This window comes from Hippocampus comes, unplaced genomic scaffold, assembly GCF_001891065.2.
Source record: "Hippocampus comes isolate QL1 unplaced genomic scaffold, H_comes_QL1_v1.1 scaffold168, whole genome shotgun sequence".
Lineage (NCBI taxonomy): Eukaryota > Metazoa > Chordata > Actinopteri > Syngnathiformes > Syngnathidae > Hippocampus > Hippocampus comes.
The window spans coordinates 1,055,093-1,081,135 of NW_017805955.1; the positions used below are offsets into that span (position 1 = coordinate 1,055,093).

The 26,043-nt window shown below is 49.9% G+C and overlaps 1 protein-coding gene across 7 annotated transcripts in view; it reads right to left on the reverse strand.

The window, feature by feature from the left end:
* Positions 1–26,043, reverse strand: part of syne1b (spectrin repeat containing, nuclear envelope 1b) — an 82,666-nt gene that overhangs the window by 7,988 nt on the left and 48,635 nt on the right. For 6 of the 7 annotated variants that reach the window (XM_019890496.1, XM_019890491.1, XM_019890492.1 and 3 more), the window contains 61 exons: positions 25,697–26,034; positions 25,052–25,196; positions 24,718–24,936; positions 24,368–24,636; positions 24,055–24,220; positions 23,262–23,417; positions 23,033–23,185; positions 22,736–22,918; positions 22,332–22,469; positions 21,868–22,053; positions 21,376–21,498; positions 21,036–21,218; positions 20,370–20,513; positions 20,127–20,288; positions 19,305–19,445; positions 18,859–18,972; positions 18,587–18,748; positions 18,121–18,315; positions 17,715–17,882; positions 17,037–17,228; positions 16,157–16,288; positions 15,991–16,091; positions 15,586–15,739; positions 15,392–15,505; positions 14,983–15,141; positions 14,597–14,806; positions 14,279–14,380; positions 14,085–14,204; positions 13,821–14,021; positions 13,298–13,471; positions 13,079–13,210; positions 12,655–12,851; positions 12,077–12,209; positions 11,810–11,992; positions 11,457–11,606; positions 10,773–10,949; positions 10,544–10,699; positions 10,306–10,461; positions 10,059–10,229; positions 9,856–9,989; positions 9,409–9,613; positions 9,106–9,288; positions 8,855–9,001; positions 8,634–8,788; positions 8,086–8,233; positions 7,908–8,002; positions 7,450–7,684; positions 6,796–6,990; positions 6,532–6,657; positions 6,311–6,466; positions 5,746–5,904; positions 5,102–5,268; positions 4,855–5,017; positions 4,549–4,736; positions 4,277–4,427; positions 3,830–4,012; positions 3,428–3,565; positions 3,026–3,217; positions 2,148–2,493; positions 1,135–1,203; positions 187–281 (listed from right to left, as the gene is read on the reverse strand). In XM_019890496.1, the coding sequence (XP_019746055.1) occupies positions 187–281; positions 1,135–1,203; positions 2,148–2,493; positions 3,026–3,217; positions 3,428–3,565; positions 3,830–4,012; positions 4,277–4,427; positions 4,549–4,736; positions 4,855–5,017; positions 5,102–5,268; positions 5,746–5,904; positions 6,311–6,466; positions 6,532–6,657; positions 6,796–6,990; positions 7,450–7,684; positions 7,908–8,002; positions 8,086–8,233; positions 8,634–8,788; positions 8,855–9,001; positions 9,106–9,288; positions 9,409–9,613; positions 9,856–9,989; positions 10,059–10,229; positions 10,306–10,461; positions 10,544–10,699; positions 10,773–10,949; positions 11,457–11,606; positions 11,810–11,992; positions 12,077–12,209; positions 12,655–12,851; positions 13,079–13,210; positions 13,298–13,471; positions 13,821–14,021; positions 14,085–14,204; positions 14,279–14,380; positions 14,597–14,806; positions 14,983–15,141; positions 15,392–15,505; positions 15,586–15,739; positions 15,991–16,091; positions 16,157–16,288; positions 17,037–17,228; positions 17,715–17,882; positions 18,121–18,315; positions 18,587–18,748; positions 18,859–18,972; positions 19,305–19,445; positions 20,127–20,288; positions 20,370–20,513; positions 21,036–21,218; positions 21,376–21,498; positions 21,868–22,053; positions 22,332–22,469; positions 22,736–22,918; positions 23,033–23,185; positions 23,262–23,417; positions 24,055–24,220; positions 24,368–24,636; positions 24,718–24,936; positions 25,052–25,196; positions 25,697–26,034 (10,089 nt within the window). The remainder of the gene's footprint in view (positions 1–186; positions 282–1,134; positions 1,204–2,147; positions 2,494–3,025; positions 3,218–3,427; positions 3,566–3,829; positions 4,013–4,276; positions 4,428–4,548; positions 4,737–4,854; positions 5,018–5,101; positions 5,269–5,745; positions 5,905–6,310; positions 6,467–6,531; positions 6,658–6,795; positions 6,991–7,449; positions 7,685–7,907; positions 8,003–8,085; positions 8,234–8,633; positions 8,789–8,854; positions 9,002–9,105; positions 9,289–9,408; positions 9,614–9,855; positions 9,990–10,058; positions 10,230–10,305; positions 10,462–10,543; positions 10,700–10,772; positions 10,950–11,456; positions 11,607–11,809; positions 11,993–12,076; positions 12,210–12,654; positions 12,852–13,078; positions 13,211–13,297; positions 13,472–13,820; positions 14,022–14,084; positions 14,205–14,278; positions 14,381–14,596; positions 14,807–14,982; positions 15,142–15,391; positions 15,506–15,585; positions 15,740–15,990; positions 16,092–16,156; positions 16,289–17,036; positions 17,229–17,714; positions 17,883–18,120; positions 18,316–18,586; positions 18,749–18,858; positions 18,973–19,304; positions 19,446–20,126; positions 20,289–20,369; positions 20,514–21,035; positions 21,219–21,375; positions 21,499–21,867; positions 22,054–22,331; positions 22,470–22,735; positions 22,919–23,032; positions 23,186–23,261; positions 23,418–24,054; positions 24,221–24,367; positions 24,637–24,717; positions 24,937–25,051; positions 25,197–25,696; positions 26,035–26,043) is intronic. The other variant, XM_019890493.1, reaches the window with a different exon arrangement.

Genomic DNA, 26,043 nt, shown 5'->3' on the forward strand with positions numbered 1-26,043 from the left:
AGGGTACAGATGACGACTGACAGACCCCTTTCTACGATGGAACTTTCCTGTACGACTGAGAGCCTCCACAAGCATTGATTGTTTCATTCAATAATAAATACAATAACCCAAATAAGAAACAAAACACAAAAACAATAGAATAACGCAAACATGCTGACTATTTAGGTGAAGAAAATTCAAACGTACATATCCCATGTAGGAGGCATCGAGGTCAACAGCGGCGGCGGCGCGCGTGCGGCTGCCGTCGGCCGGCGGCAGCGGGCCAGACGAGGCCGCTTCCCCTGCGGACACACAACGTTCACACACGCTGCTCGTCATCACGCCGACACCGGCACTACGTGTGCCGTTTTCCGTCCAGACACTTTCCCGTCAGCCGCCTGTGCGCGGATCACGTGACGCTTAACTTGCCATCCCCTTCGCCCATCGAAGAGGCAGCACAACATGCAAAGAGGTTTGATAGACCTTTTCATGGTGAACGGAAACAACGGGTGGCGGGCCTCCTTCTGGGTGGCGGAAATATGATTGACGAGCGCTGACTTGAGAAGTCGAGTGGCGGTCGTAAAAAGCCTCACAGAGGTGTGACTAAAATGCTGGCTCGGGTTTCATTTGAGTCAAAACGTAACAGCGAGCCGGTTAGCGAACGTGAGCTCTGGAGTGCGCTCTCCATTTCAAGGTGTTATTTTCTGTCTCAACGGCGAAAGTAACAAGCGGAAATGACATCTGTTTGCGACAGGCCGTTTACGCCGAATTTTCAGAACGCGGGAATAACTCTGAGGTGAACGAAATCGGCATTTTGAGCTGCATCCGAACGTCGTCTCGAAGAATGCTTGCGCTTTTGCCACCCTTGGTGAAAAGGTCTACAGCCACACAGCACAAAACAAAGTGAGAAACAAAGGTGCTGGACTCGGCTCCATTTCTGTTCGGTCTTTTTTATTCGATTTGATTTTTTTCGGGACTTGCGTCGACCAAAAAGAAATGGAATGGAGCCCTCCCCGGTGCTAGAAAAGTGTCGCTACCCATGACCAAAAAGTGCAAATGAACACAAATCCAAAAGTGGTGAAAGCTCGAAGGCCACAGGTGCCACAGAGTTTGGAAATCCCGGAGGCATGCTGGCTTCGTTAGCACGTTGCCTACCAGCGGAGCACCTCAGTGTTTTCTCGGTTAGTTTAACAAAGGCTTCCGGGTTCTCTGGGATCACTACATCTGGAAGACACATTGGGAAGCACACACATATTCACCACCGGCCATTTTACACCACTGACCCTCCCGCCGTTTTGCTGGGGGGGGGGGCAAGTACAACGCTGTGGGGGCTCGGCAAAGGCCACTACGCTCCCATCTGCGGTCTGGATCCTGAAACGACGACGCCAAACGTGTCGTATGTGATACTTGACTTTTTGAGGGCTCTCCATCATCAGTGTGATAGTCCTCGACTTACAAAAATTTAATATGTTCTGGAAGAAATTTCTTGACTAGAAAATGTTGTCAGTAGAGACGCGTTTTCCATGTAAAAGCCCTAATCCGTTCCAACCCCCTCAAAATTCCGACATAAATGTTTTCTAAAGCATAAAAATGCCTCAAAATATGTAACAAAATACATGTTACAACGAGATTATTGCACAATAAATGTGAGTTATGTGTAAAGAAGAAATAGGTGTTAAAGTCCAGTCCTTGGGGACGGTACCCTGCTTGTTTTAGATCACGGGTGCCCACGTCCAGTCTTGGAGAGCCATTAGAGGACAAGGGTGTGTAGACTTTTGGTTTCTGCATGTAAAACTATCTGTATAATTTCCCCCCACCCCATGAATTATTTTTGTTAAGAGCTTTGAGTTTCTGGAAAGAATTAATTGGAGTTCCATGATGGAAAATGTGATTAATCAATCAAGTATGATGTCATGGAAAATATTTCTTCAGCTTTTGACTTTTTAAAACGACACATGGTTCAACTGTAGAAGAACAAACGTTTACATCATGTTTGCCAATAAAAACTTGTTGGCGAACTCAATGAACAATTTTCAGTCATCGTTTTACCGAGGCTTGCAATCAATTGGAGTCGTCCCACTGTGAAATCGACATTTCGCAACAACTACGCGCACCTGCGAGGAACATCGGCAGGAAACTGGTTGAGAACATCGGGCTTGAGTACTGACCCGCCAAGGCGGAGGCAGGCGGCTGCAGGAAGTCCGCCTCCTCGCTCTGCTGCTCCCTGAGGGTCCGACTGGCGCTCTCCAGGCCGCGGCTCAGGTCGTAGTCGTGGTCCCACTCCAGCGGGATGGAGTCCACGCTGGCCGGCGTGTCCCGGCCCGAGCGCTCGGTCCGCAGCTGCGCCGCCAGCGAGGCCGCCGAGCGCCCCGAGGAAGGCAGCGGCGACAGGAAGCCGTCGCCCAGACGCTCGCTCCACGGTGGCAGGCCCGACAGGTCGCCCGACAGGTCGGCGGCCTCGTCCAGCTCCAGCTCGCGGTCCGAGAGAGACGCTTCGGCATCGTCCTCAGCCAGCTGAAGGGGAATTCGATAAACATTCAATCAGGAAAAAAAACAACAAAAACAACCATCTCCAAATCCGCAGATACCCAATTGGCTGTTGTTTTTAGTCACCACTAGATGGCAGACACGTCTTCGTCGCGCTTCGATTGGGTCTTTTACTGCCCTACAATACAAAATGAATTGGCCTCATATTTTTTTTTTTTTGCCAATTTGGAATGATATTCAGGACAAATATAGTACTTCGATGATATTAAAATTCAAACTGAGATGATTTTTGTGAAAGTTCTTGCACTTAATGTTAGGTGCTCGTTTGGCAATTTTGTGCCGTCCTTGAATGCTTCTTTCTATGTAAGTGAAAAATAGGGGTAAAAAAAAAAAATAATAATAATAATTACAGTATGCGGTTATTTTGTTTGTTGGATTAGGAGCATAGTGGATCTTTTATTCATGCACCCCCCCCAAAATAAAAAAATAATTCTCTAGCATTTAATTTGCCCATCTTTGGTCTACTGTACTTTTCCGTCAGATGTGTTTGAGGTCTTACGGGTAGCCGGATGAGCTTCTTGTAGTATCGCTCGACCCGGCCGAAGACCTCCTGGCAGTAGCGCTGCAGCTCCTCGAGCTCCTCCTCGATGACGGCGGCATCCAGCGGCTCGCTCTTCTCGATCAGCGCCTCGCCTTGGTGGAAGATGCCCTCGATCTTGGCCGTGGTCAGTGAGATCTCCTGCTGGAACGACTGCGGGGCGATAAAAAAGCCTCGCTAACTGCGTGTGGAAAGCCCAATACGCGGTATTTTTTTCTTCATATTTCAATGTAGAGTATTTCATTTAATTTTTGTTGAAAACAAAAACCCAATTTGTTGCAAGCACCGGTCACATCTGGATTTATCAATGAAAGCGAACATCGTGGGTAGGATTGAGTTGCAGCAGCCGGAGGTTTCTCTCACCCGGAGCTGTTTGATCTTGGCCTGGATGTCGCACTCGGAGAAGTGCTCAATGTTGGTGAGCTGCAGGTCCATCTCGGTCAGCCACACCAGAATGCTGTCCCTCGCCGTCTCAAACTCCTCCCTCTGACTGATGAAGTGCTGCACAGGCGGGAAGAACACACCTTGTCATAATACAAACACACGCAGTTGCAAAAAAGAATATGTAAGCCCTTTGGAATGAGTGAGGACTGCATGGCTCACTCAGGGCCTGGACGCAAATCCAAACGTTCATTTCTGTCACCTTGCGGCTAAATGATGAACAGGTCACATTCCATTAACAATTTTTCATGAACCCCAGGTCATTTCAAAGGGCTTGCACACTTCCCCTTGTAAGTTGTACATAAGACACGTAACAGCGGGGACCTTGAGGCGGCGGAGGATGGCTGCCACCCTCTTCTGCAGGTTGTCCCAGCGCTGGTTGGCGCCGTGCGCCATCTCCTTGAGGCCACTGCAAGCGTCCGTGCGGTTTTCTCTGGCCAGGCGGCGATACTGCTTGTTCAGCAATTCCAGCTGCGTCAGGCTTTCGTGGACCTGCCTCTGGAAAGTCTGCGGACATGCGGCAGGGCAAACCTCGGACGTCAAACGATGTCATGAGGACTTTATTCTTGTTTGCATTGCTGCTCCTTTGTTCTTTCTTATCATGACAGATACCCTTGTAAAAATATGATATTGTCTTATAAAACTCCATCTCTTTGCTCATGAAATGACTTTTTGGATCAAATAACAGTCATTCTTGTAATTGTTTCACATTACTGAAATGAGGACTATTTCCCTTTCTGATAAATGATGACATTATAATAAATGGTGTACCTCAAATTTCTTGAGTTCCTCCTTGGCTTCCGTGTACAAAACACCGGAGGAGTTGGGCAGCGCCGCCGTCTTCTCGGAGGCGGCGAGCCACTCCTCAAAATGCGCAAAGTCTTCCAGGAATTTCTGCCACAAACGCCACGTTTCCTCAATCCTGGAAGCCAACATGTGGTTTAGTAAAGTATGACAGGCGGGGGGCCGGCAGTCACATGAGGTGGAGCGGGAAAAGGAGAATAGCGACATGCGAGGTTTGCAAGTCAAAGGTAAGGCCCTACTTGAGCCTCCTTTCCATGGAGGAAGCGCAGATACTCCTCCATCGGCGGTCCAGACTGCGCGTGGCCTGCTGGATGGAGTCGCACTCGGCATCGGTGGCGCAGGCGTCGCAGTCGTGCAGCAGAACCTCACAGAGGTTCAGCACTGACGCCACGCCGGTGCTGTGCTTCTCGATGTCGCTCTGAAGCTCCTTTAAAAAAAAAAAAAAAAAAAAACGTACTGTAACAAATTAGAAGTACTTTGCAATTTTCCTATCACTGTGTGGTGCCGAGTTAAGATGGATTCCGCCGGCTAAAATGGAGCATCACCTGCTGTTGGTCGAGCTTCCGCTGAATGTCTTGGAAGTCGCAGGAGTCGTAGGCGATGGGCTGGGACAGCTCGGTCTCGATGTGGGCCAGCCAGGTACGCAGGCTGCTCATGTTCTTGTCCAGCTGCTGCACGGCCACCAGGGTTTCCCTCAGCTTCTTCACCCTGCCGGCAACAAAGTTGACACACCCTGGTGATTGAAAATAGAGCTTTACGATTCAGATGAAAGTGTCTCGTCCGTCTCCTAACCGGGCTCCGATGAGATCCAGGAGGTGCTGCCAGCGGTCGTTGACTTTGGTGAGCTTGTTCTGGATTTCGCCAGCTTTGCTCGGGTGGCTGGCCCGAGCCAGGCGCTCTCCCAGCTGGTGGAGCTGCAGCTTGTTCTTCTCAGCTATGGAGATCTCCTCGCGGTAGTCCTGACAACAACATACCATCAACATTAAAAGCAAAAATTTTCGGTTTTTATTTTTCGACAAGTGCCAACAGGAGTTTGAGATTCCCCACCTCTGTCCCCTCACCCCCAAAATACATTTACATTATTGACTCTAATGCAAATAAAATGCCCGACGGAAACAGGATGCATGCAACTTTATTCATGGAGCACTTTAAAAACAACCAGGGCTGCTTACAAAGTACTGTACATTAAGTAAAAATCAGATGTAAGATGGAACCCAGGGGAAACAAATACAATGAAAACACGAGGGGCCCCAATATTGACCCTTGTGGAACACCATACGAGTGGGACTCACGGCTAACATGAAAAGTCCTGCGTGTTCAACAACTTAGAACTAACTTTGCTTTTTGTTTCAAACTGGCTAAGTCAACCTGCAGACTTCCATCTTAAGGACATTCAAACAGAAGATTACGACGCTCCCAAAATGTGCGCTCCTTACCTTCCGCAGCCTCTCGATCATCTCCTCGATGCTGACGTCGCCGTTTTGCGACACCTTGCTCTCCATGCCGGTGAGCCACTCGCACAGCTCCTTGTACTTGTCACTAAATATGCTCCACTCGTTCAGCTTGTCAGCCACCTGCTGCCCGCGCAGGGATAGCTGCGAAGATAGAAAGACATCGGCAAAGTCAAGTCAAGACGCAAGTGGTGAGAGTGGTCCGGGTGGTTTTGTGTGTTTCCTGTCCCTCTGTTGTGTCGCTCAAACAGGATGCAGCGCATGAGGTCTCAGTGCAGCCGTTTCATCAACATTGCGACAGGAAATCGACAGGGTATCTACCACGTTTCTTTAAACCAAAAACAATATATGATAAAAGCAATTGGTGAGAGGTTAACTATATCGGACGGAGACTTAGAAGTCGATCAATGTTTGAAACCCGAGCCATCGCTTTTCTACTCCTTCCGCCGATTCACAAAATCTTCAAAATGTTGATCACTGCCTCGACTTCTTTTGACTCCTCTCGTTCTTATCACGACAGCGACAAAAGTGGTGCAGCCGCATCCGTCACCTGGTGGCAGATTTCCTCCCACATGCGCTGCAGCAGTTCGATGCGCTCCTGCAGCACACAAAGGTCCTCGGCAGCGATGTAGCATGACAGCGACTCCCTCAGGACAGTCAGGTGGGCCAGATCTCCAGTCCAGCCTTCGATGGCGCCTTCCAAGTCCTACAAAAAAAATGTTTTAAATGTGGACCCACACTCAGTTCGAACATAGACAGGATCCAGTGTACCTTGCAGCGCATCTGCTGCGCCTGCAGGTCATCGTGATGATCGGGAAGAGGCTGAGCGAGTTGTCGTTTGAAGGCCCGAAGCTTCTCCAGAGATGCGCCGATCCCTTTGTCACACCGGTCCCAGTCCTGTTATGACACAAAGCGAGGAGGGGAACAAGTTCTCCATATTTTAACCGCATTTTCCAATGCTGCTTGGCGTTTCATCGCAGGTGAGATGCAGTCTATCGCAGCCGACTTAAGAGTTCCCCGCCAGTGTTGTTGCACCTTCAACAAGGTGGCGAGCTGCCTCCTCATTTCTTCCAGGCGTCCGCTGGCCCGCTTCCACCGCTGCTGGATGTCGGTCAGCTCGGCCTGCAGGGCCACCTCAGCCAGGCTGTCGGCCGACAGCAGCAGTTGTCTGCCGGCCTCCACCGTCAGGATGTAGCTGCCCTGCTGGCGCTGCAGCACTTTCTCCTTCAGCTGGGTCGGGGGTGGGGGACAAAACACACATTCGTCAAGGTGAATTGTGGACGTCAGTGAATTGAGGAGCTTCATTGAGACAAAAGCCGCCATTTTGTGGCATCTTTCGGCAATTGTCGTACAGTGTAAAACTTTTGAGGGTGTCCTTTTATTCACAGATTCACCTCGTGGAATTGTTTTTTTTTTCTTTTTTTTGGTCAGCGGAAACTATTCCCAGCTATTTGGCGCTCCATAAATGGACCTTTTCTCAGTTCTCTGCATATTTTCGTGCTCTTTCTGTAATGCTCTGAGAGGCCACAAGTAGGCGCCAAAGTCTTGACTGATGGGGAAATTAGTGAAAGGAATATGCTGTGTTGATGCATCTCGGATCGCGTATGCTAAGGAGAACCTACTTTTAGCTCGGGTCCTTTTTGAAAGTTTTTGCTACGTGTGTGCATGCACACGCTATTAGTTAGCGACCTGGATGGCGTCCAGCATGGCGCGAGCTTGCTGCAGAGGAACGGTGGCGCCGGGCCGGAGCCCCTCGGCCGGTTGGGAGACGTCCAGAAGCCACTTGCGAAGCTTGTCCACCATCTCGCGGTAGCGCTGCCACTGGCGCAGCAGGCCGTCGATGATGCCTCGCCTCTGCTGGGCGCGCCGCACCACGCCCTGCCACTGGTTGCTCAGCAGGGCCAACTTTAGATTGAACTCCTTCCTACAAGGTCCAACAAAGTACAGCAGTGGACAGATGGGCCGCGCCGTTTTGTAGATGAGGTCAATAAATAAAAATGTGTGTCAAGATATTTTCTTTTGACAAATAAAATAACAACGGCTTCCCTTTCTGGAACATTATTTAACTCATCCATTATGCTTGAGATTAGAGGTGGGCAAACTTTTGTGCCACAAGTACAATGGACTCAAGGGCTGTCAAGTGGTACCTGTCGTCCACTTGACCCTGTTCCAGCATCCTTTGGCCGTCGCTGATGATGGAGTGGAGAATCTGCTGGCGACTGAACATCTCGGCCTGGAACAACTGCAAGACAACAAAGCGTCGATGAGTAAACAAATCGACGCTCTGTAGCGAGTCGGACAAAGCCCGCCCCAACCCTCCCAAACCTCGTGGGCCTTCTGCTGCTCCATCAAACTTTGGTAGTTTCCGGAGATTTCCACGGCCAGATTGTGCTCCGTTTGGACCAAAAACTCCATCCATGTCTCACACTTTTCCAAGAAGGTCTGCTGCTGAAGCAGGAAGGACTGCAGCTTGCTGCGGCAAAGGAAGTCCTCACACTTTCAGCATCCCTTTCACTACTTTGAGCCCATGTGAGGCGAGACGTTCAGAAACGACAGGAATGCAGCGCGACTGCCAGATTAAGAAACATTCGGGTCGGACTGGTGTTGGTTATTACGTAGACAAGTGCAGGCTGGCACAGGCTGGCAGATCTGAGAGCGGGCGGGCTGCAGCGCTGTGGGAGTGTGCTCTCAATGCCTTTAAATGTGGCATCTACTGAAAGCAACTGATAAAGTAGCTTAAAAGTTACCTTTAAAATCAAGTAATCAGGAAAGTAATAGTTACTTTTTCAAGGTAACCGTGGCAACACTGGTCTGCAGCAATATGGAAAATGATCACTGTGGACCTCCAAGGCCCCGATCGAATGAATTCATACCTAAATCTCTCGGTCGTCTGCGCCGAGGCCGCCGACCAGCTCCTGTTCAGGTTCTGCATGCGTTTGATCTCGGAATCGTTGAGCGGGAGCCGGTAACCCAGTTCGTTGAGACGCTCCAATTCCGGCGCCATGCTGCTGAACTTCATCATCAGTCGCTGTCGAGAGACGGCGCTTTATGAGCCCACGTGCGCACGACGCATTCCAAGCTTGGTAGCGCAAACCTTCAGCTCCTGCATGCGCTCTTGGATGAGGGTCAGGTCAGTGGAGCCGTTGGGATCGTGCACCCTCAGCGCCTCCTCGGCTTCCACCACCCAGCCGGCCAAAGCGTCCAGCTGCTGGTTAAAGATCTCATAGTCGTGGACGCCGGTCTGGAACGGGGAAGAAACAATCGCTGTGGATGTCGGCTGGTCTTGTCACGTGGTCACAGAGGTACTTCAATGATGATCTGCTACTTGATGCAAACTTGCCGAACCTGCAGTGTGACGAGTTGCTTGTTGAGCGCCTGCTCCACCGCCGCCAGCCGCTGAGAAAGCGCCAAGTGGTCCGACTGAATGACCGAGGCGGCCGACGTGTCCACCTGCTGCTTCAGCTGATCTCCCAGCTCGCGGAGCACCTGCAGGGAGGCCTGCACCGGCACGTGGGAGCGCAGGACCTCCTGCCACAAAAAACCCGGGGGAGATTTCAGTTCAAGCGTGTGCAAGAGGTAACTATTGATTTTTGGAAATGTATCACCCCCCCTAGTGGGTTGTTGACTGCAAAGCCAAGTCGCACTCACGCCGCAGCGTTGAATCCAGGCGGACACGTGGTCGTCGGCAATGTCCTCGCCGCACGGCGTCTCGAGGAGCTGCTCAGCTTTCTCCTCCTGGAGCGAAACGTTGGCGGAGGTCTGCTGGTGAAGTTCCTTGTAGCCTTGCCACAGTTGCTGGAGAGCTTTGCTGCTCCTCAGGCGCTCAGATATCTCCTCCAGGAGGCCGGACCACCTTCGGGCACACGGAGCCTGTTCAGGACTGCGGCGAGTTCTGGGCCTTATCTAATAAGTGCAAAGCCCCTGTCCAATGAGTCTAAAGAGGGTTCTCGTCAGCGCCGCAGCAAAGCACTCTCCGAACTTTCAGAGATGGTTTTGCTGCTTGCCCACTGGGACAGGTTTTTTTTTTCTAGGATTTCGAAAAGCAATTCTGAGTTTTTGAATTTCTGCAGTTTGACTCCAAATCATATTCGACACCTTGCGCTGGCCTCCTTGAGGGTGTGATTGAGGGAATCCGACACCGATGGGTGACACTCTTTCAGCAGTTGGTGGGTCACGGCAGCGAACTTCCTCAGACTGCTCTCCTGCTTCTCCAGCTCCTCGCGCAAACCCTGCACAGGCGGCGCACAGGTGAACAGATCCGCTCCGAGCGTTCGAGGACGTAAAAATGCGCATCGTACCTGCAAACTTTGCACTTGCTGCTGAACGGCTTCCAAGGAACCGGTCAGGAGGCGGAAGCGTGACACGGAATAGCGCCCCTGCATCAAGTAGCCGTTAATCTCTTCTGATGCACGTTTGTAAAGACTCCACTGATCCAACACCGACGTCAGGCTGATCTTTAGCTGAGCAATCTGGACATATTTATATCACGTTCACGACGGTGTAGGAGATCAAATAATAATGACAACACCGCTGGATGAAACATACAAGGTGGTCCAGGTTGCCCCAAGTGTGGTTGACGCTCTGGAGTGTCTCCATGACGATAGCGCAGGCCTCGTCGGTTTTGTTCTGAACAAGGGCACAGCCTTGCTCCTCAACCCGCTCCAGTTCTTTTTCTTTGTCTCTCACCAGCTCCTCCATTTCCTGAAAGATTGATTTGAAGTGTGAACAGAGAAACAGCTCCTCAAGGAGGTTTGAATACCGAGACATGAGGTGTAAGCGCTACCTGGCAATCCTTGAGCGCACTCTGTACTGACATCAGGTCCTCGATCCTGTGTTTCCTCTTCAGCCGCTCTTCTTGAGTCCCCATCCAAGACTTGAGGGCCTGAATGCTGCTCTCGTAGTCCAGCCACATCTGCAGCAGGCTCTCCAGGAACTGGATCTGCAAAATAAACCATACAACTTCATTTTTTTATTCTGCCACTCCCCCTCACGTTCATGTTCCGCTCCCTCACCCGCTCGTTGATTCGGCCCTGGAGGATCTGCCACCGCCTGTTCATGACGCCGAGACGCTCCGCAAAGTCGGTTTTATCGCTGCGCTTGCTCTCCACATCGTGACCGCTGAGGTGCAGCACCGACTGGTTGACAAAGTCCACAGTCAGTTGCTTGCAGCTGAAATCCACCCTGAAACCCTGGGAGATTTAAAAACGAAAAGATATAACCACTGCAATGTTCTCCAGGTCACAAATCCTGATCAGGAACACCATTTTCAAGGCAACGCGTCACATCGGGTATGAGTCTCGAAGGAAAAAGAGCACTAATTCCGACAACAACAAACAATAAATGACAGTAGAAAGCACAAAAACAGTCAAACTAAAAATCAAGTCTCGTGCTGAGTCAAAAGCCAAAGAATAAAAATGAGTTTTAAGACAACTTTTAAAGACGGGCAGCGAGGTGTCTTGCCTAACGGTCATTCCAAAGAGAGGGACCAGCAATGGATCAGGCTCCGCTTCGATCTATGTCACTGTCGTGTGGTGTTCCACAGAGTTCAATTCCGGGGCCTCTGCTGTTTTAATTCTATCTGCTCCCTTTGGGTTCCATCTTAAGGAAAATGGTATTTCCTTCCACTCGTATCCGGACGACTGTCAGATCTATGTCCCGCTGAGGTGGGTCCATGAAATGTTCTCCACGTCTATTACCTTGTATTTCTGCAAGTAGTCCTGAATCACATGTGATCCGACTGCACTCTTGAGGTTTTCTTCATCCTCCTCGATGACATTCTCCATCAGCGATATCCAGTTAAACAGCTCTGAGATGGCGTGGCGGGAGGCCAGCTTCTCCATTTGGATCTGAGCAAAAAATGCATATTATTGGATCTGGATTGATTTGAATATTTCATCACTATTCCCACTGAAATGAATTGTATTTCCATAAATCCATTTCAGCCTCCCCCCAAATACCACCACCGTTTTTTAACAAACAGTTTTCACTAAGGAGTCAGTCGAGGTTCCACTGTGGCCTGAAAGTATTTGCAAGTGTGGTGGACAGCTACCTGATGGAGCTTTTCCTGCACCACCGGTATGCGTGTCAACAGTTCATTCCACTGGTTGTCAATGCGGGCCAGGTCTGAGCGCAACGCCACTGTGTCCACCTTCTTCAGCCTCAGGAGTTGGTTTCCCTCAGAGACCACAGAGCTCTTCAGGCCGGACTTGCTCTCTGCTTCCTTGGAAAACTCCTGCGATAGAGCGGAATCAAGCAAAAACCCATGTGAGACGCGAAGACGGCAGCACGATGGAGATTTTGTGATCTGCGGCCTCACCAGAAAAGCAGAGAGGTGGTCTCTGACTGTTTCCAACTCCTGCGGGACGAGGACCGCTTGCGTGTTCCAGAATTCCAGACGTTCCAGGGCAGACTGTAGCCATTCGCTAAGCTCCCCACACTGTCTCTGATAGCTGAGGGGGAAAAAAATGACACTGAATATTTTTATTCTGCATGTCCGGGGTTTTCCAACCTCAATCTCATCCTTCTCCCAGGAAGGAACGCAGTCTTCTGCGAGCGGCCACGAGGTGTCTCTCTCTCTCTCACTTAGCGTGTTTGCCTGTCCCCGTGGCTGTTAGGTGTTTTGCTAAATCGTCAGTGAAGTGTGAGTTTCTGGTACATTCTGCTATCTGTGGTTGACGTAGCAGAACATGACCGAGCCCGAAGTCCCTTCTCATTGTCAAGGACTTTTTATTTGGACTTTGAGGTTAGCTGCTTTGCGATGAACCCATTTGGTGCTGGATTGTCACGCTTGTTATTAAGAGTCATCTTAGACTATTCCTGCCATTCTACACCTGCCCGTGCCAGTTTGAGAACCACAGTGCTGGGTTCACAGAGCGGTCCGGTGAGGTTCCTGACCTGGTCCAGTGTTTGAGGATGGCCTCCAGACGCTGCAGTTCTTTGTTGACTTTGCTGGTGTTGTCCAGCCAGTGTTCGCCCAGAACTGCCAATTGATTCTCCAGGGCGGGACAGCAGACGGACAGCAGCAGACGTTTGCCTTCTCCCAGCACCTGCTGCAGTTTGTGTTGGTGCTCCGTAAGCTTTCCCTTCAGACCCTTTGGGCATAGTGGAAGAGGAACTCATGTCACCTTTTAGCAGAGATGGCAAAAGTACTCACAGTCTGTACTTAAGTATAACAACAGTCAATAGCGTATAAAGCCGGGGAAAAAAAAACCTCAAAGTTCAGATACTTGACATATTTCTACTTGGGTACAACCCACCATTGCGTAGCTGAGATAGGGAGCAGGCAGACTGTGTTTCTGTCATTCTATTTTCGATGTACCTGATACAGTGAAATCCGCTCCATTAGTTTTTCTTCCGTCTCTTCCACCAATCCCACCGCGGGGATACTTTCCTCAACGGCCTCCAACTGGCCACCCATGCTTTGATAATCCTGCACCAAGCGACGCCAAGTCTGACAAATAGAATTCAGAAAAAAATGTTTGATCCAGATATGGTTCGGCAACAGGCTTTTGTGGGTGAGGTGGTAAGGTGGTCTTACCTCCAGAATGCCTTCCAGCTCCACACCTTTACTGTGCGACTGCCGCAGGACCCCCCGAGTTTGGTTCAGTGTCTCCTCCAACACGCGTCTCTCTTTTGGAAGCATCAGACCGCAAATCTTCCCATAGTAGGTCTCGGTCAAAATCATATGCGACTCCAGACCCTGGAAAAACTCCTACAAGACAACCACATATTTGGATAAGGACTTTGCTCTTTAACTCTTCAAAATGTTGATTAAAGACGGTAAGATATTCAGATAGGAGTTTGGGATTATTTTCTGCATTTTCTCAGGAAAGAGCTGGAACCCGAGGAGGAAAGTGTGGTTTGCGGCTAGGAGTTTTTGTGCCTACTTTTCCCTTTTTAAAAGAATGTTTATGTCCATGTCCATATTGTAGTGCTGTTTACATTTTCTATGTACAGTATACAGACACAACCATACAAATCCAGATCAAAAATTTCAGCAAACAGGTGAATAGTTACTTCGCTGAATTCTGCTGGGAACAGGAAAGTGTTATGAGGTGGACCTTATGTTTGTCCAGGTGACTCTGGACTTCATCAGCTGAAGCGGCGACGATCCTCTGGTCGGCAGCCATCTTGCCCTTGGCCGTGTCCACCAAGTCAGCGAGGTCCTGCAGGGCGCGCTCGTATTGCAGTTTCAGCGCCACGTTCTGGTTCAGCCCGCTGCGCCGAGAGCCCACGGCCATCGCGAGCTCCTCGTAGGCATCCTGACAAGCAACAGCAGCTATACAACGGGACTTTCATTTGCAATCCCACTCCTTCTATCCAACCTGAAGCTTCAGGATTTTGTCTGTTGATATCTGATCCGCTTGCAGCGCCGCTCCTCTGCTTTTCAATTCCGCAATCTTCTTTTCAAATTCTTTCAGGTTGTCCTCTGTGCTGGCAATGACCTGCATAAAAACGGGTGATCAGTAAAAATGTGAGGAATGTGAGTGGCTATGTGGACACTCAATTTTTGCACTACCTGGAGCTGTTCTGAGGCTGGTCGATCCGTGGTTTCAGCTAGTACTTGCAAGACCTGGCACTTAGTCTCCATTAATGCACTCTGGAGACGCTGTAGTTCAGTCTGTGTTCAACAACAAAGCCAAACCATACGGCACACGAATCATCAGTGTAAAAAAGACGCTACGGGGTGTATGGCACTCTGAACAGATTTGTTTTGGGAATGATACGATGCGATGAAGAGGAGGGGCCCCGGGATGGAGCCCTGGGGCACATCTTTGGTAAATAGGGATGGCCAGGATGTGAATAACTGAATTTGAATGAATGGATAAATACCCACCTGGTAGGCTGTGAGTTGGTGAGTTCTGGTCCTCATGTGGTCACAGCTTTGACCCAGAGCACCACCCAGAGCTCCCAGTCTCTCTTTCAGACAGTCCAGATTGTCCTCCAGCAAGGCCCGTTCCTCTTGCCTCAAGCCAGATGACGCGGCGAGCAAGGTCTGGCTGAGCGTCACCTCGCCTGCCACGCGATGAAGATCACTCGCCAACGTCTGCAGACAAATCCAATAGCAGCTCAGATCCTGTCTAATATTGGAGCAAGAAGGCTGAATTGCATCGAGCTAGCCATCTTCTCGTGGTAGAAATGAGGTGCATAAAGGTTCAGGAATAGAGAGCAACCTTGAACCTTGAAATATCCACATTGCCAGCTGCATGAAAATGAGCGCACCTCCTGCTTTTCCAGCTGAGCCTCCACGTTGTCAGCCAACAGCAGCGAGTCGGACAAGACCACGTTCTCCACGCCGTCCAGCCAGGAGGAGGTGGAGGACACGGCCGTGTAGAGCTGCTGCTCCATCGTGGACGCCTGCGTCTCATCGTCGCCAACGGGCTGTAAAAGGACAGCAGGAGACGCAAGTTCCACCTGAAGTGATGTTATGCTTTTGGTACCAGAGGTGGGAGAAAGTCCATTTTTTGTCCAAATAAGAAGTAAGTCTCAAGTCTTAAATGTCATGTTTCAAGCAAGTCTAAAGTACCTTAAGTGTCCGAAGTCAAGCCATCGTCGAGTCTGACTCAATTCAAGTCGTGTGACTCAAGTCCCCGAGCTCGGACTTTTACAAAACCATTTTCAAAATTTCAACCTGAGAATTTTCCGTCGTTCGCCTGAAACTGTCATAAAGACTCTTCAGCGATGATGCGTCAGCTTGAAGTTCTTCTTTTAAAAGCGGTGCTGCGCACGGAGCACTGGAATAAACCTGGGAAAATCAAAAAACTCTCAGATCCCCCCGCCTTTTAAAAACAACATTTGTTTGCTTCCTCCACGACCGGATTGTACCGTCTGCTTGTGGTCCTGCTCCAGGTTCTTCTGCATCAGCTGCACTTTGGTGTTAAGCTCCAGCCGCAGGCTCTCCCACCGTTGCCTCATCTGCTGGCGCGCGGCTTGGGCCTCCCTCTCGGCGAGCGCGGCGAGTGGAAACGGCTCTGAAGCACTGCCCCCGCCCCCGCAGACACGCAAACAAATCTCCAGTCACAATTGGTGATACGCAGGACAAAGCTCGAAGTTTTGGGGGCGGCTGTCGAGGGTGGTCCGTGTTAACACTACAGCGAATTTTTAGGGCAAAAATCAGCATTAAACATGAGAAAGACGTGTGACGTCCTATAGGGATGGTTCACTGGACTCCCATCGACTGCATTAGACATGTATTTCTTTCTGAGGGGGTTTTTAGAGGGTGTTCAGTACATGGTGCCGGCAGGTGACGCCTGCTGGATGAGGATCTCCTCTCCTCTGCTGGCTACCGACTGAAGCAGCTTCTTCTGCTCGGCGAGCTGCTCCTCCAATTCCTACAAGGACAAAAGGCTTTAAAAAATCGGACTGTGTCTGTGCACACCGCGTTTGAAAAATCTACCCTTTGACTCTGAAGCGTGTCCTGGTGCTGCTGGGAGCGCGTGGTCCGAGCCTGGGCCACCCAGTCCTGAACGCTGGGGCTCTGAGAGAGGCTGGAGTCTGACTCGCTGTCCTCCTGCTCTTGCATGGAGCCCTACGCACAATTTATTGTATCGTCAAGCATCGACACTTACGACCGAAACGCTTCTGTGTCCTATCAAGGAGCACCCAAGATGACTTTTTTTTGTTTCATGGCAGGTCACCGAATGTCGCTTTGGCCAAATTAATTTAACTTTGGCTATTTTGTCTCGTAAAATGATTCTCAACTCAACTTTTTTTTTTAAAATATCAAGTTATTTTTCATAGGAATAGATGAACAGCACATAGCCAACGTACACTCCTAAAAGCAAAAGCAAGCCAAATTAGATCCAAAGGGACCGAGTCTGATCGACACAACTTTTTGTTGGGCCAAATGAATAACCCACAAAGCAACTCCAAAAGTTTTTTTTTTTTGCAAGCCAAATTGTATTGTTTGGTGATTTATTAATTTGACCCAATTTTTGGGGTTAAATAAATCACCCAAGAGGTTGGGTCGGTACCGTTGGGACCCTCAGTGGGTTCCATTGTAACGCTTCTGTTTTTAAGAGTACACAAAAAACATAAAAACAAAACCCTGAGGGGCCCTGGCCAATGGAATGAACCGTATCCCATTTCTAGTTACTTGAAAAGTACAATTATATGACCTGATGAAAAACAAAAGGTCAGATGAATTCAATTTGGTGGCTGTATTTTGTGTGAAAGCTCATTTTACTTTGTTCACGTTTGTACATGTCACGCTTAGTTTCTGAACGAGGCGCTTTAAACATGCATCGCGTGGCACAAACGCGGCTCGGCAAACCCACCTGCATGCCGGCGTGCTTGTCCTGCAGCATCTTCTGCAGCTCCAGCAGGCCTCCCTTCAGCGTCCGCAGCCTCCTGGCCAGTCGCTCGGCCTCGGCCCGGTTCTCGGCGCGGCCCTGCAGCAGCAGATTCTCGCCGTGCACGGACAGCTCGGAGAGGGCCTGCACCTTCTCCTCGATGTCCAGCAGCATGTTCTGCAGCAGCAGGAAGAGGGAGGCCAGCTCAAACATGCCGCCGCCGCAAGTCCGTTTCCATTAGGGCCTCTAATAGCTGCGACTATTCCTGGCCGGGGGATGGCGAGGGCTTTCTCGCTGCCCTTTGACCCGGGCTCCTCCGGCCGGGGCTCGTCTGCCACATCGGCGCTAATCCCTCATGTCGCATTGATCGCAGGGAAAAGCCACGCGTGGAGCGAAATGAAAAAGTGCGTCGGTTTTCTGGCTCGTCAGTCCTCCCGGCTCTCAAGGACGTGCCGAGGGCTTTGCCGGCAACCCAGGCAGCGGGATCTATTCGTGGTCAGACGACGACTCGCGAGAGTCGCTGACATAATCTTCTTAAGAGCAGCGCTCGTGCTGCTAAGAAGGGAGCCGAGTCGATGTCCAACCGGAGGCCTGAGCACTCTGGTTTAGCGACTCAGCACCAGCCTCCCGCCTCCTCAAAAACGGTTGACTGGCCCGACTCACCTGACAACAAGCGAGTCGCCCTTCCGCGTCCGTCTCCTGGACTTCGAGGATGGCAGCGGCGGAACGGCGCGTCCGGGCCAACCAGCGGTCCAGCTCCTCCGCTTGGAATTGATAACACTGTATCGCCTCATCCTGGCGTTGGCCTTCAAGCCGATCGATGACGCGTTCCTGCGGCGGCGGAATTTCGGCCACACTTACGTATGGAATTTGTCGTCATTGTGTATTGCTTCAGTGGTTTTTTTCGACCTTCAAATACAGTATATTCATTGCCAGCCCTCCCAGTTAACATGGATTTTGACAGCTCCTTTCCTTAACCTTTGTGGGAAAAGGTCATCGGAGTTTATGGAGCATGCCTTTGGATCTTTTATGGTACGGCATTCGGCCTGGCTGCTTCTCAACAGCGTACCTCCAACAGCTGCCGCTTCCCCGAAGCCTTCATGTGGATGGTGGCCATCCTCTCGGCGAGGACGGCCAGGGAGGACTGCATGGCTAGCTGGTCGGCCGTGTCCGAGTCCGCGGCGGCCGCGCTCAGGTCTTCGGTGAAGCTCGTCTGGAGCCGGTCGATGTCCTCCTGCACGCTCTGAATATCTTGGATCACAGCCTGCGCAGACAGCAAAGCACAATAGAAGAGATGCAACTTGCAAATCCTTTCTACAGTTGAGGCAATAACTGGCAAAAAAAAAAAAAAAAGTAATCTTTTTCACCAATATTTAAATAACCTAAAATATCAAGTGGATCTGCCAATATTATTTCATCTTCATTTTAGAGGAATGGCAGCATGTCCTGCAGCGTCCTGCATAATCTCGGGGTTCTAACGAAGTACTCCAGCGGTAACCAATTGGATCCCCAAATGAGGGTTGTGAAGAGCTGACCTGGTGTGTTGTCATGTGACTATCTGGACACGCGTCGGCCTCCAGGGGCTCACTCAGCTTGGCCTCCAGCGCCTCCATCTTGGATGAGATGGACTGCAGCGAGGCCTGGTAGCGCTGCTGCTTCTCCAGAGCTTCATACAGACTTCTCTGCTTCTCGCTGATCTGTCCACAGAAGGACACACACACACACACACACACACACACACACACACACACACACACTTGATGTGAAAGTGACTGGAAAATACCAGACGCTCTATAAGTGTACCGACCACGTTTTTCAACGTCTCCCATGAGCGCTGCAGGTCGTCCAGGTTGGCCACAGACTCAAACGTCGGGTCATAGAGTTCTTGGACCGGAGCTCTTTTCAGGGCTCCCCTTCCAGCCTGGGAGGAGGCAAGTGTCTTACTTTGATTCTTATCAATCCAAGAGCGAGCAACCAAATTATTTGTTTTAAGTTTCAATCTAAAATGACTGGCTCCCTGTCTTTTCAAGCATTGAGCCTTTTTTGTGGGTCGACTCATGATCGACATTCCCACCAAATTCCTGTAAAACTGGCTTTGGGGCCTGAATTTTTGAAAGGTGCTACTAAGCTGCAACGGCCACTTTAAACCGCTTTGGCCAGTGTCTCTTTTTGAGACTTTTTTTTTTGTTCCTCGACAGGCCTACCAAATTGCAATTAGCTTGGTAAATGTTGCGCATTTACAGAGGAAAATACCTTCGCCGTGACAACATCGCTGTGGGCGAGCGGTGAGGGCGAGCGACACGTGGGAGGAGACGACACAGAGCTGATGGTGCCCTCCTCGCCCGACTCCTCGGTGACGGGCGACAGGAGGGTGTGGCAGCGGCCCGCCGTCATCTGACCATACGGAAAGGCATGTATGATTTAAAAAAATTATAAAGCACTTACCGGGTTATAATAGTTTGGGATTTTTCAGGAGAGTCAGATTTTCTTTGAGTTTGACTTTTGTTGTTTAGTTTCAGTTAGTTTGTTTCCGTTTGTTGATATTTTTCAGAAATACCTCATTGAAGTAGAGGTTTTATGAGTTATAGTGTTAGTTTAATCTAATCATTTATTTATTTGCGATTAGCAGGAGTATTTGCCGAGTACAAAAAAAAAATAAAGAGGCTCATTGGGTATTGTGTAAGAAAGTATGGTCAACTACAGTTCTCCGACAATGGTTTGACTTTCCTTCTTCCGTATGGATGCGCAGCAAGGCATTTAAAAGGACCCCCGAAAGCTCGGTACTTGATGCAGGGGTACTTGGGACGACTTATATCAATATGTTTACTTTAAGCTATTCATCTTGACAGGTGGGGTTCCTCAAGGGTCTGAAAGAGGCCTTAAATTATTCATGTTGTTATTATTCATGTCTACATATTTGCCCTTTTCATGTAAATGCCATAACCAAAATATGAGGCAAGGGTATCAGTTTGATGGAGTGTAGTCGTAGACCGGCATGAACTTCATCCGCAATGACCAAATATGATCGATATAACACGATTAGGATTCATTAGCATTGGATTATTTCTACTTTACCATCACAGCCGTTCTCTCCTCCTCCATCTCGGGCAACCCCCCTTCCATGTCACCGACTGTCAGCAGCAGCGTGGCGTGCTTGGCCTTCACCGCCAACATTTTGCACTTGGAGTTAAGCGAGGCGATCTGCTCCTGGTAGCCTTTAATCTTTTGGGCCAGTTCCTAAGAAGAGAAGCATAAGAAGGAGAGGCTGTTGGTTGTTGGTTTCAGCCAGACCTGTTTGGGTCGTTGCGGTCAAATTACTTCATGGTGAAGGATCTGCGCCTGCAGCTCCTGGACGCTGCTGGTGGTGATGGGACGGTCCTGGATGACGCGGTGCGCTTCCTCGATCAAGCCCTGCAGCTCCCTCACTTCCTGTTCATACTGCTCGTACTGCACCACTGCCTCCTGGAACGTGTTTTTTCTTGGTTGGTGGTCACCTCAGCCTAATCTCTGATAGCATGTCAACTGTGATTATCTGACACCGTTGTACGAGTTGGATGTTTTTTTTTAACTGCAGTGGTGGTATTTGGTCAAGTTTTCGGTATTCCTTGCCACTATTTCAAATTCAATTTCTTGTGAACATTATGTATCATAACAACAAAACGCAGGGGCCATTTTGTACATGCGATATGATGAGTTGACTCTTGTATATATTTGCTATATACATTTTACAGTCGGCCCCTGAGATAACTACAACGTGGTCCGCAAAAAAAAAAAAAAGAAAGAAAGAAAGAAATTACAGCCTTATAGCCTCATGGGACTAAAGTGAGCAACAGAAACGTCGACATCTCACTCTTGCTTTTTTGTTGTTTTTTTAAAATATGTTTAGACAAGAGTTGTCGTCATGTACTTTTACTTGTCGGTTATTTCCTTATGATTCTTCCGAGTGGATCCATTTGAATATTGCTGTGGAGGCACTTTATCAACCTGTAGGATGTTGCACTGCTGGATGGCCACGTGCTGCAGTTGGCTGGCGTCTTGCTGCAGACGTAGCGCCGTGCGACAAATGGCCAGGGTGGGCATCACCTCCTCGGGCACCCGCAGAGCGCTCTGGCACAGCTGCACTGCCTGCACCTGCTGCTTCAAACTCTCCATGTCCGCCATCAAACGCTGATGAAAAAAAAAAAAACAAACAAAAAAACAAGTGTGTGTTGTCCAGTAAAAATGAATTTCATCCATTTTGGAATGTGACACTAGCTTGAAGGACAAGCAGAAAAAAATGAAGCTTGAACGTTGCATTTTTTTCCACGTCTCTTCGGATGGTTACCTGTCTCTGTAGCAGCTGTTCTTTGAGGCTCTGACGTGCCAGCTCAGGGGACGTTAGTGTGGACTGCACCTGCTCCAGAGCCACGTGCAACACCTTCACCTCGCATTCCAGCGCGTCCATACTCTGAGGGAATTGGGAAATCGATGGCTTTGACTGGATTCGGGCTGGGCCATGAATTGATTTCATCGACCGATTCAATTGTAGCGACTAATCCATGTTTAGTGAATTTGTTTGACTAGAAGTTATGTGCTCTCTCTTATGAGCATCAGTCATGAGGCGAGCAGCAGAATTTTGGACCAACTGGAGAAGCTTCATGGAGGATTGGCTGACTCCAAAGTCAAGTGAATTACAGTAATCTAGCCGGGATGTGACGAAGGCATGAATGACTGTTTCAAAGTGCTCTTGAGAAAGGAGACGCTTGACTTGAGCCAGCTGCCTAAGATGAAAGGAGCCGGATTTGCAAAGGAAGAGGAGTGAGTGAGCCCTCCGCACCTTCTCTGCGTCCTCCAAGCTCTGCAGCCGCGTCTTGATGCTCTGCTGGAGCTCCTCGGTGTGCCGGCTGAGCTCGCACACCTGCTGGCTCATGGACTCCACGTGCAGGACCTCGGACAGGAGTTCCACTTTCTCCGCCATGGACTCCAGGTCAACGTGGAGCTTGCGGGACTCTCGCAGAACAGCCTGGCGAGGAGACCCAAATCAGCGTTTGTGAGTGAAGGACCAGAATCCCGCCAGAATCAGGTCGGGCTGAGTGAGACCATTGACGGGTTCATGTTGGGTTGGATTCAGAGCAGAAGTTGAGGAAAGACCATTCAAAAATTGCGTTGTCCGGCGGTGCATGGGGAAACTTTTGAGGCCAAGATTTTGAAATGAACAGTTGGACCAAGTCATTTGTAAATGAGATTTTAAACCAAAATGTCCATATAAAATTTTTAAAACTTTGTCTGTCTGCCACCCACCTGGTGCATGCGTATCTGCTCCTGGAGGTGAACCGACGAGTTCCAGATGACATTGGCCCTCACCAGGCTCTTGGCTTTCTCCGACCACCTCACGATGAAGTCCAGCATCTCGTGGTATTCGTCTAAATAGCAAACGGCCTGGACAGCAAATAAAATGGTGAGCAACTAACAAATCCACATCCGACAAACCCTTACATACTCTTCACTGTAGTAGATTTTTGAGTCCAAGTTCCAAAGCCGCAGCCAATCCTCATAATTGTTGTCTCTCAATTTGTGAACCACTTCAAAATGTATTGACAGCACGCTGTGCTCGATTAATTCCGAATCAATGTTTAAGAGGAAAGGCAAAGTGGATTTTGCAAGTTTCTGCCGAGGCCTGTACAGATGCGGTCCGAGTTCAAAACCTTTTTGAGCCAGTTGTTGCGGCAGTCGGCGAGTCGGGTGGTGTGATGGTGCATCTCTGAAAGCTTCCCGATGGCGTCGCTGAGCTGCTTGGCCAGCAGAGGGTTACGGCGGCCAAACTCCTGCACGGCCGCGTCCAGCTCGGAGAGAGAATGACCACAGCAGTCCAAGTCCTCTGCGAGACTCTGGAACCATTAAAAAAAAAACAGACTGTATGGAGGGAAATCTTCCAGCCAACCCTCACTTATTGCGGGGGACCCATTCCAGACCCACCCGCACTCGATAAATCGGTTATCTACCTTGACCTCTTCTTTTGCTTGGTCAACCTCTGGAGATTTGTCCTTGAATTTGGCGGAGATGGCTTTGAGTTTCTCCGAGACCTCGTGGATTCTGGAACTAAACTCCTCTTTGATTTCTCTGGTTTTCTGGATTTCTCTCTCTTTGGAAAGAACCTAAAAGGCACCGAGGTAACGCATGAAAAATACGACACAGAGTGCAGCATTGAGTTTGGCAAAAATAGTATTGCACCTGATCCTCAATAGCCCCCAAAGCCAGCGAGACTTCGGCCAACTGCATGGAGATTTCAGAAGGCAGGATGGTGTAAAGATCCAGGTACTTGCTTTGTTGCTGCTCGGCTAATTTGTCCAAGTTTTGCCGATAGGTGATCACGTCTCCATGGACCACCTGCAAGCGTCAAGTAGATGAGATTTTGTAAAATGCCAGCAGACTTGCTCTGACCAATGAATCAGAGGACGAAAAATGCTGACGTCATCGTGGGCCAGCCAGCTGGTCCTGTGAGGCAAATTTGAAATCTGATTGGTGAAAGAAACGGTCCTAATGTAGCTTCGGGTTAATAGGTCAGCACAACTGATTCGGAATGCTTTGGGACAATTAAATTGACTTAGTAACACTGCCCCCCCCCCAAAAAAAATTTGCAAACTGAAGCAGTTTTTTTCCACTGAAATGAATGGACATAGAATTAATCCATTCCCGAACCAAGTCACCTCAGTGTGCAGTCATTCGTTTCTCTTCGTTAACCAAAATATAATGTGGCTGAAATCGGTGAAATGTATCCTCCTCGTCATCGTCCTCTTTCGCTATCTGAGTTCAGGTCGTGGGGGCAGCAGCCTCGATTTTTTTTACTCCCTCCAGGTACCTTGGCCAGCTCTTCGATCCCGACGCTGTCCCAAGCTAGCTGAGAGACATAGACCCCCACAGCGCGTCTTGGGTCATCCTCGGGGCCTCCACCCAGTGGGACACCTCACCATATATTCTTAAATGCATCAAATTTACACTTTTGTAAGTCCACTTTCCTTCATACCTCCAGTTCCTGAAGCAGAGAGTCGATGTCAGGCGTGGGGTTGAAAAGAAGCTCCCTCGTCTCCTGAATCCAGGCTTTCACCACGCTGAGTTCTCGCTCCACTTCCTCTCTGTCCTTCAGTTCCTGAGCGGCCTGAGATCGCTTGGTCCTGGACTGCGTCAGGAGGCTAGACACAAAAAGAAAATAAAAAGCACACAGCAAAGCTGACTTTTGGCAAGTGAAGTGCACTCGAGACGACATACACCAGGTCAGGCGTTCACGCCTGTGGACAAGAAACAAAAAAAAGTCAAAATCGAGTTTGTGGCGTTAGTACCTGTCCATGTGGTCCTGCACAGCCCTGATCTCCTTCAAGCTGGGGAGCTCTTCCTGCTCACTAGTGGGCGAGGGCACCTCCACGTCGTGCAGCAGGCTGAGGGCGTATTGGCGCAGCAGAGTCAGAGACGACAGCTCTCTCTCCAAGTCTTGGCTCAGGACGTCGTGTTGCTCCAGCAGAGACTGCAGGGTGGCCTTGGAGGCCTTCTCCACCGCGCTGTCCGGCACTCGACCCCGGAGCTCGTCCGCCACCGTTCGCACCTTTGCCATCTTTTGTCACCAGGCAATTATCCGTTTCATTCAGTCCGCGTGGCTCGATGTGCGGCTGCCTTCGGTCTTTCGCGAACTTACCTTCTCTCTGAAAGTCCTCCATTCCTGCGCCGTGTCCTCCAGAACTCGCTCCTGGCCGCGGGCCACGCTGCGGAGTCTGGTCCAGCGCTGCCACACGGTGGTCATGGAGCGACTGATGGTGGCTTTGCTAGCGTCGCTGCCCACCTGCTCCAGCTGACCCGCTTGCTCCTCCAGACCGCTCAGCTTCTCTTGGAAGCCGTTGACAAGTGAGACCAAGGACTAAAAACACATAAAAGACAAGAAGGTCGCGGCAGGAATTTCTTGCGAGTCCTGGCTGTGTCCGACAACGATTTGCCATGTTCGCTCTTCTACATTCCGTTGCGAGCTTTCCTACCCGGTGGCTGTGCAACTTGTCCTCGGCCTCTTGGCTGGTTGCTGCCTTTGCGGTGGAAAATTGAGTGAGCTTCTTTTCAGCTTCGTTCATCATCTCAATGACGGTCTGCCGCGTCTCCTGGTACGACTTCCACTGAGCCACGCAGCTGAAAAGAGACATTCATCAGGCAGCGTCTAATGTGGGGTTCTCAAACTTTTTGGATCCAGGAACTCCTCACATGGAAGGATTTTTCCAAGCCTCCCCTCATAATCGTAATGCTATGAAACAAAACGACCTTATGTCCCGTTCATTTATGAATATAAAAATCGGACTTTATTCCTGTCATTACAGACCTACTTTAAACTTACCTTATTCATGCACAGACACCAGATTTATGTGATGAGACATAATAATCATCTCTGAGCTTTTCATTGGCCCAAAGCTCAGACACAGAGTATTCATTGGTTTGTTTGATTGGCATATCAGTTTTATATGTGGAGATGCACTTTTATAAAATGATACCACAATATAATTAGTCACAAATGATTTTGCGGTCACTCGAGCAACACCACGTAGACCCCGAGGGATCTCTGGACCCCAGTTTGAGAACCGCTGGTCTCAAGAGACAAATGCAAATGCTGTACGGACGATATTGCTTCCACTTACCTGTGAAGAACAGCCTGATGACACTGGATCTGATCCCGGACCTCCAGGCCTCTCTGCTTGGCTGAATCCACGCTTACCCGCAGCTGTCCTTTGGCTACGGGGTTGACCAGGTCCTCCAGCTGGGGCACAAGGCTCTCCAACTCTTCCAGGTGGATGAGGAACTCCTGCTCAGTGGCCACGATGCCGTCCTGCAGTCTCAGACACTCCTCGTAGTTCTCCACGTCCACGCCCAAGCCGGCCTGTTGCAGGAAGGACACGGCGTCCTCCAGCCATTCGCAGGCCGCCTGCATCCTGAAGTGATACTTCTGGCACAAGAGCAGGGCCTGCTCCAAGGTCACCTTCGCAAC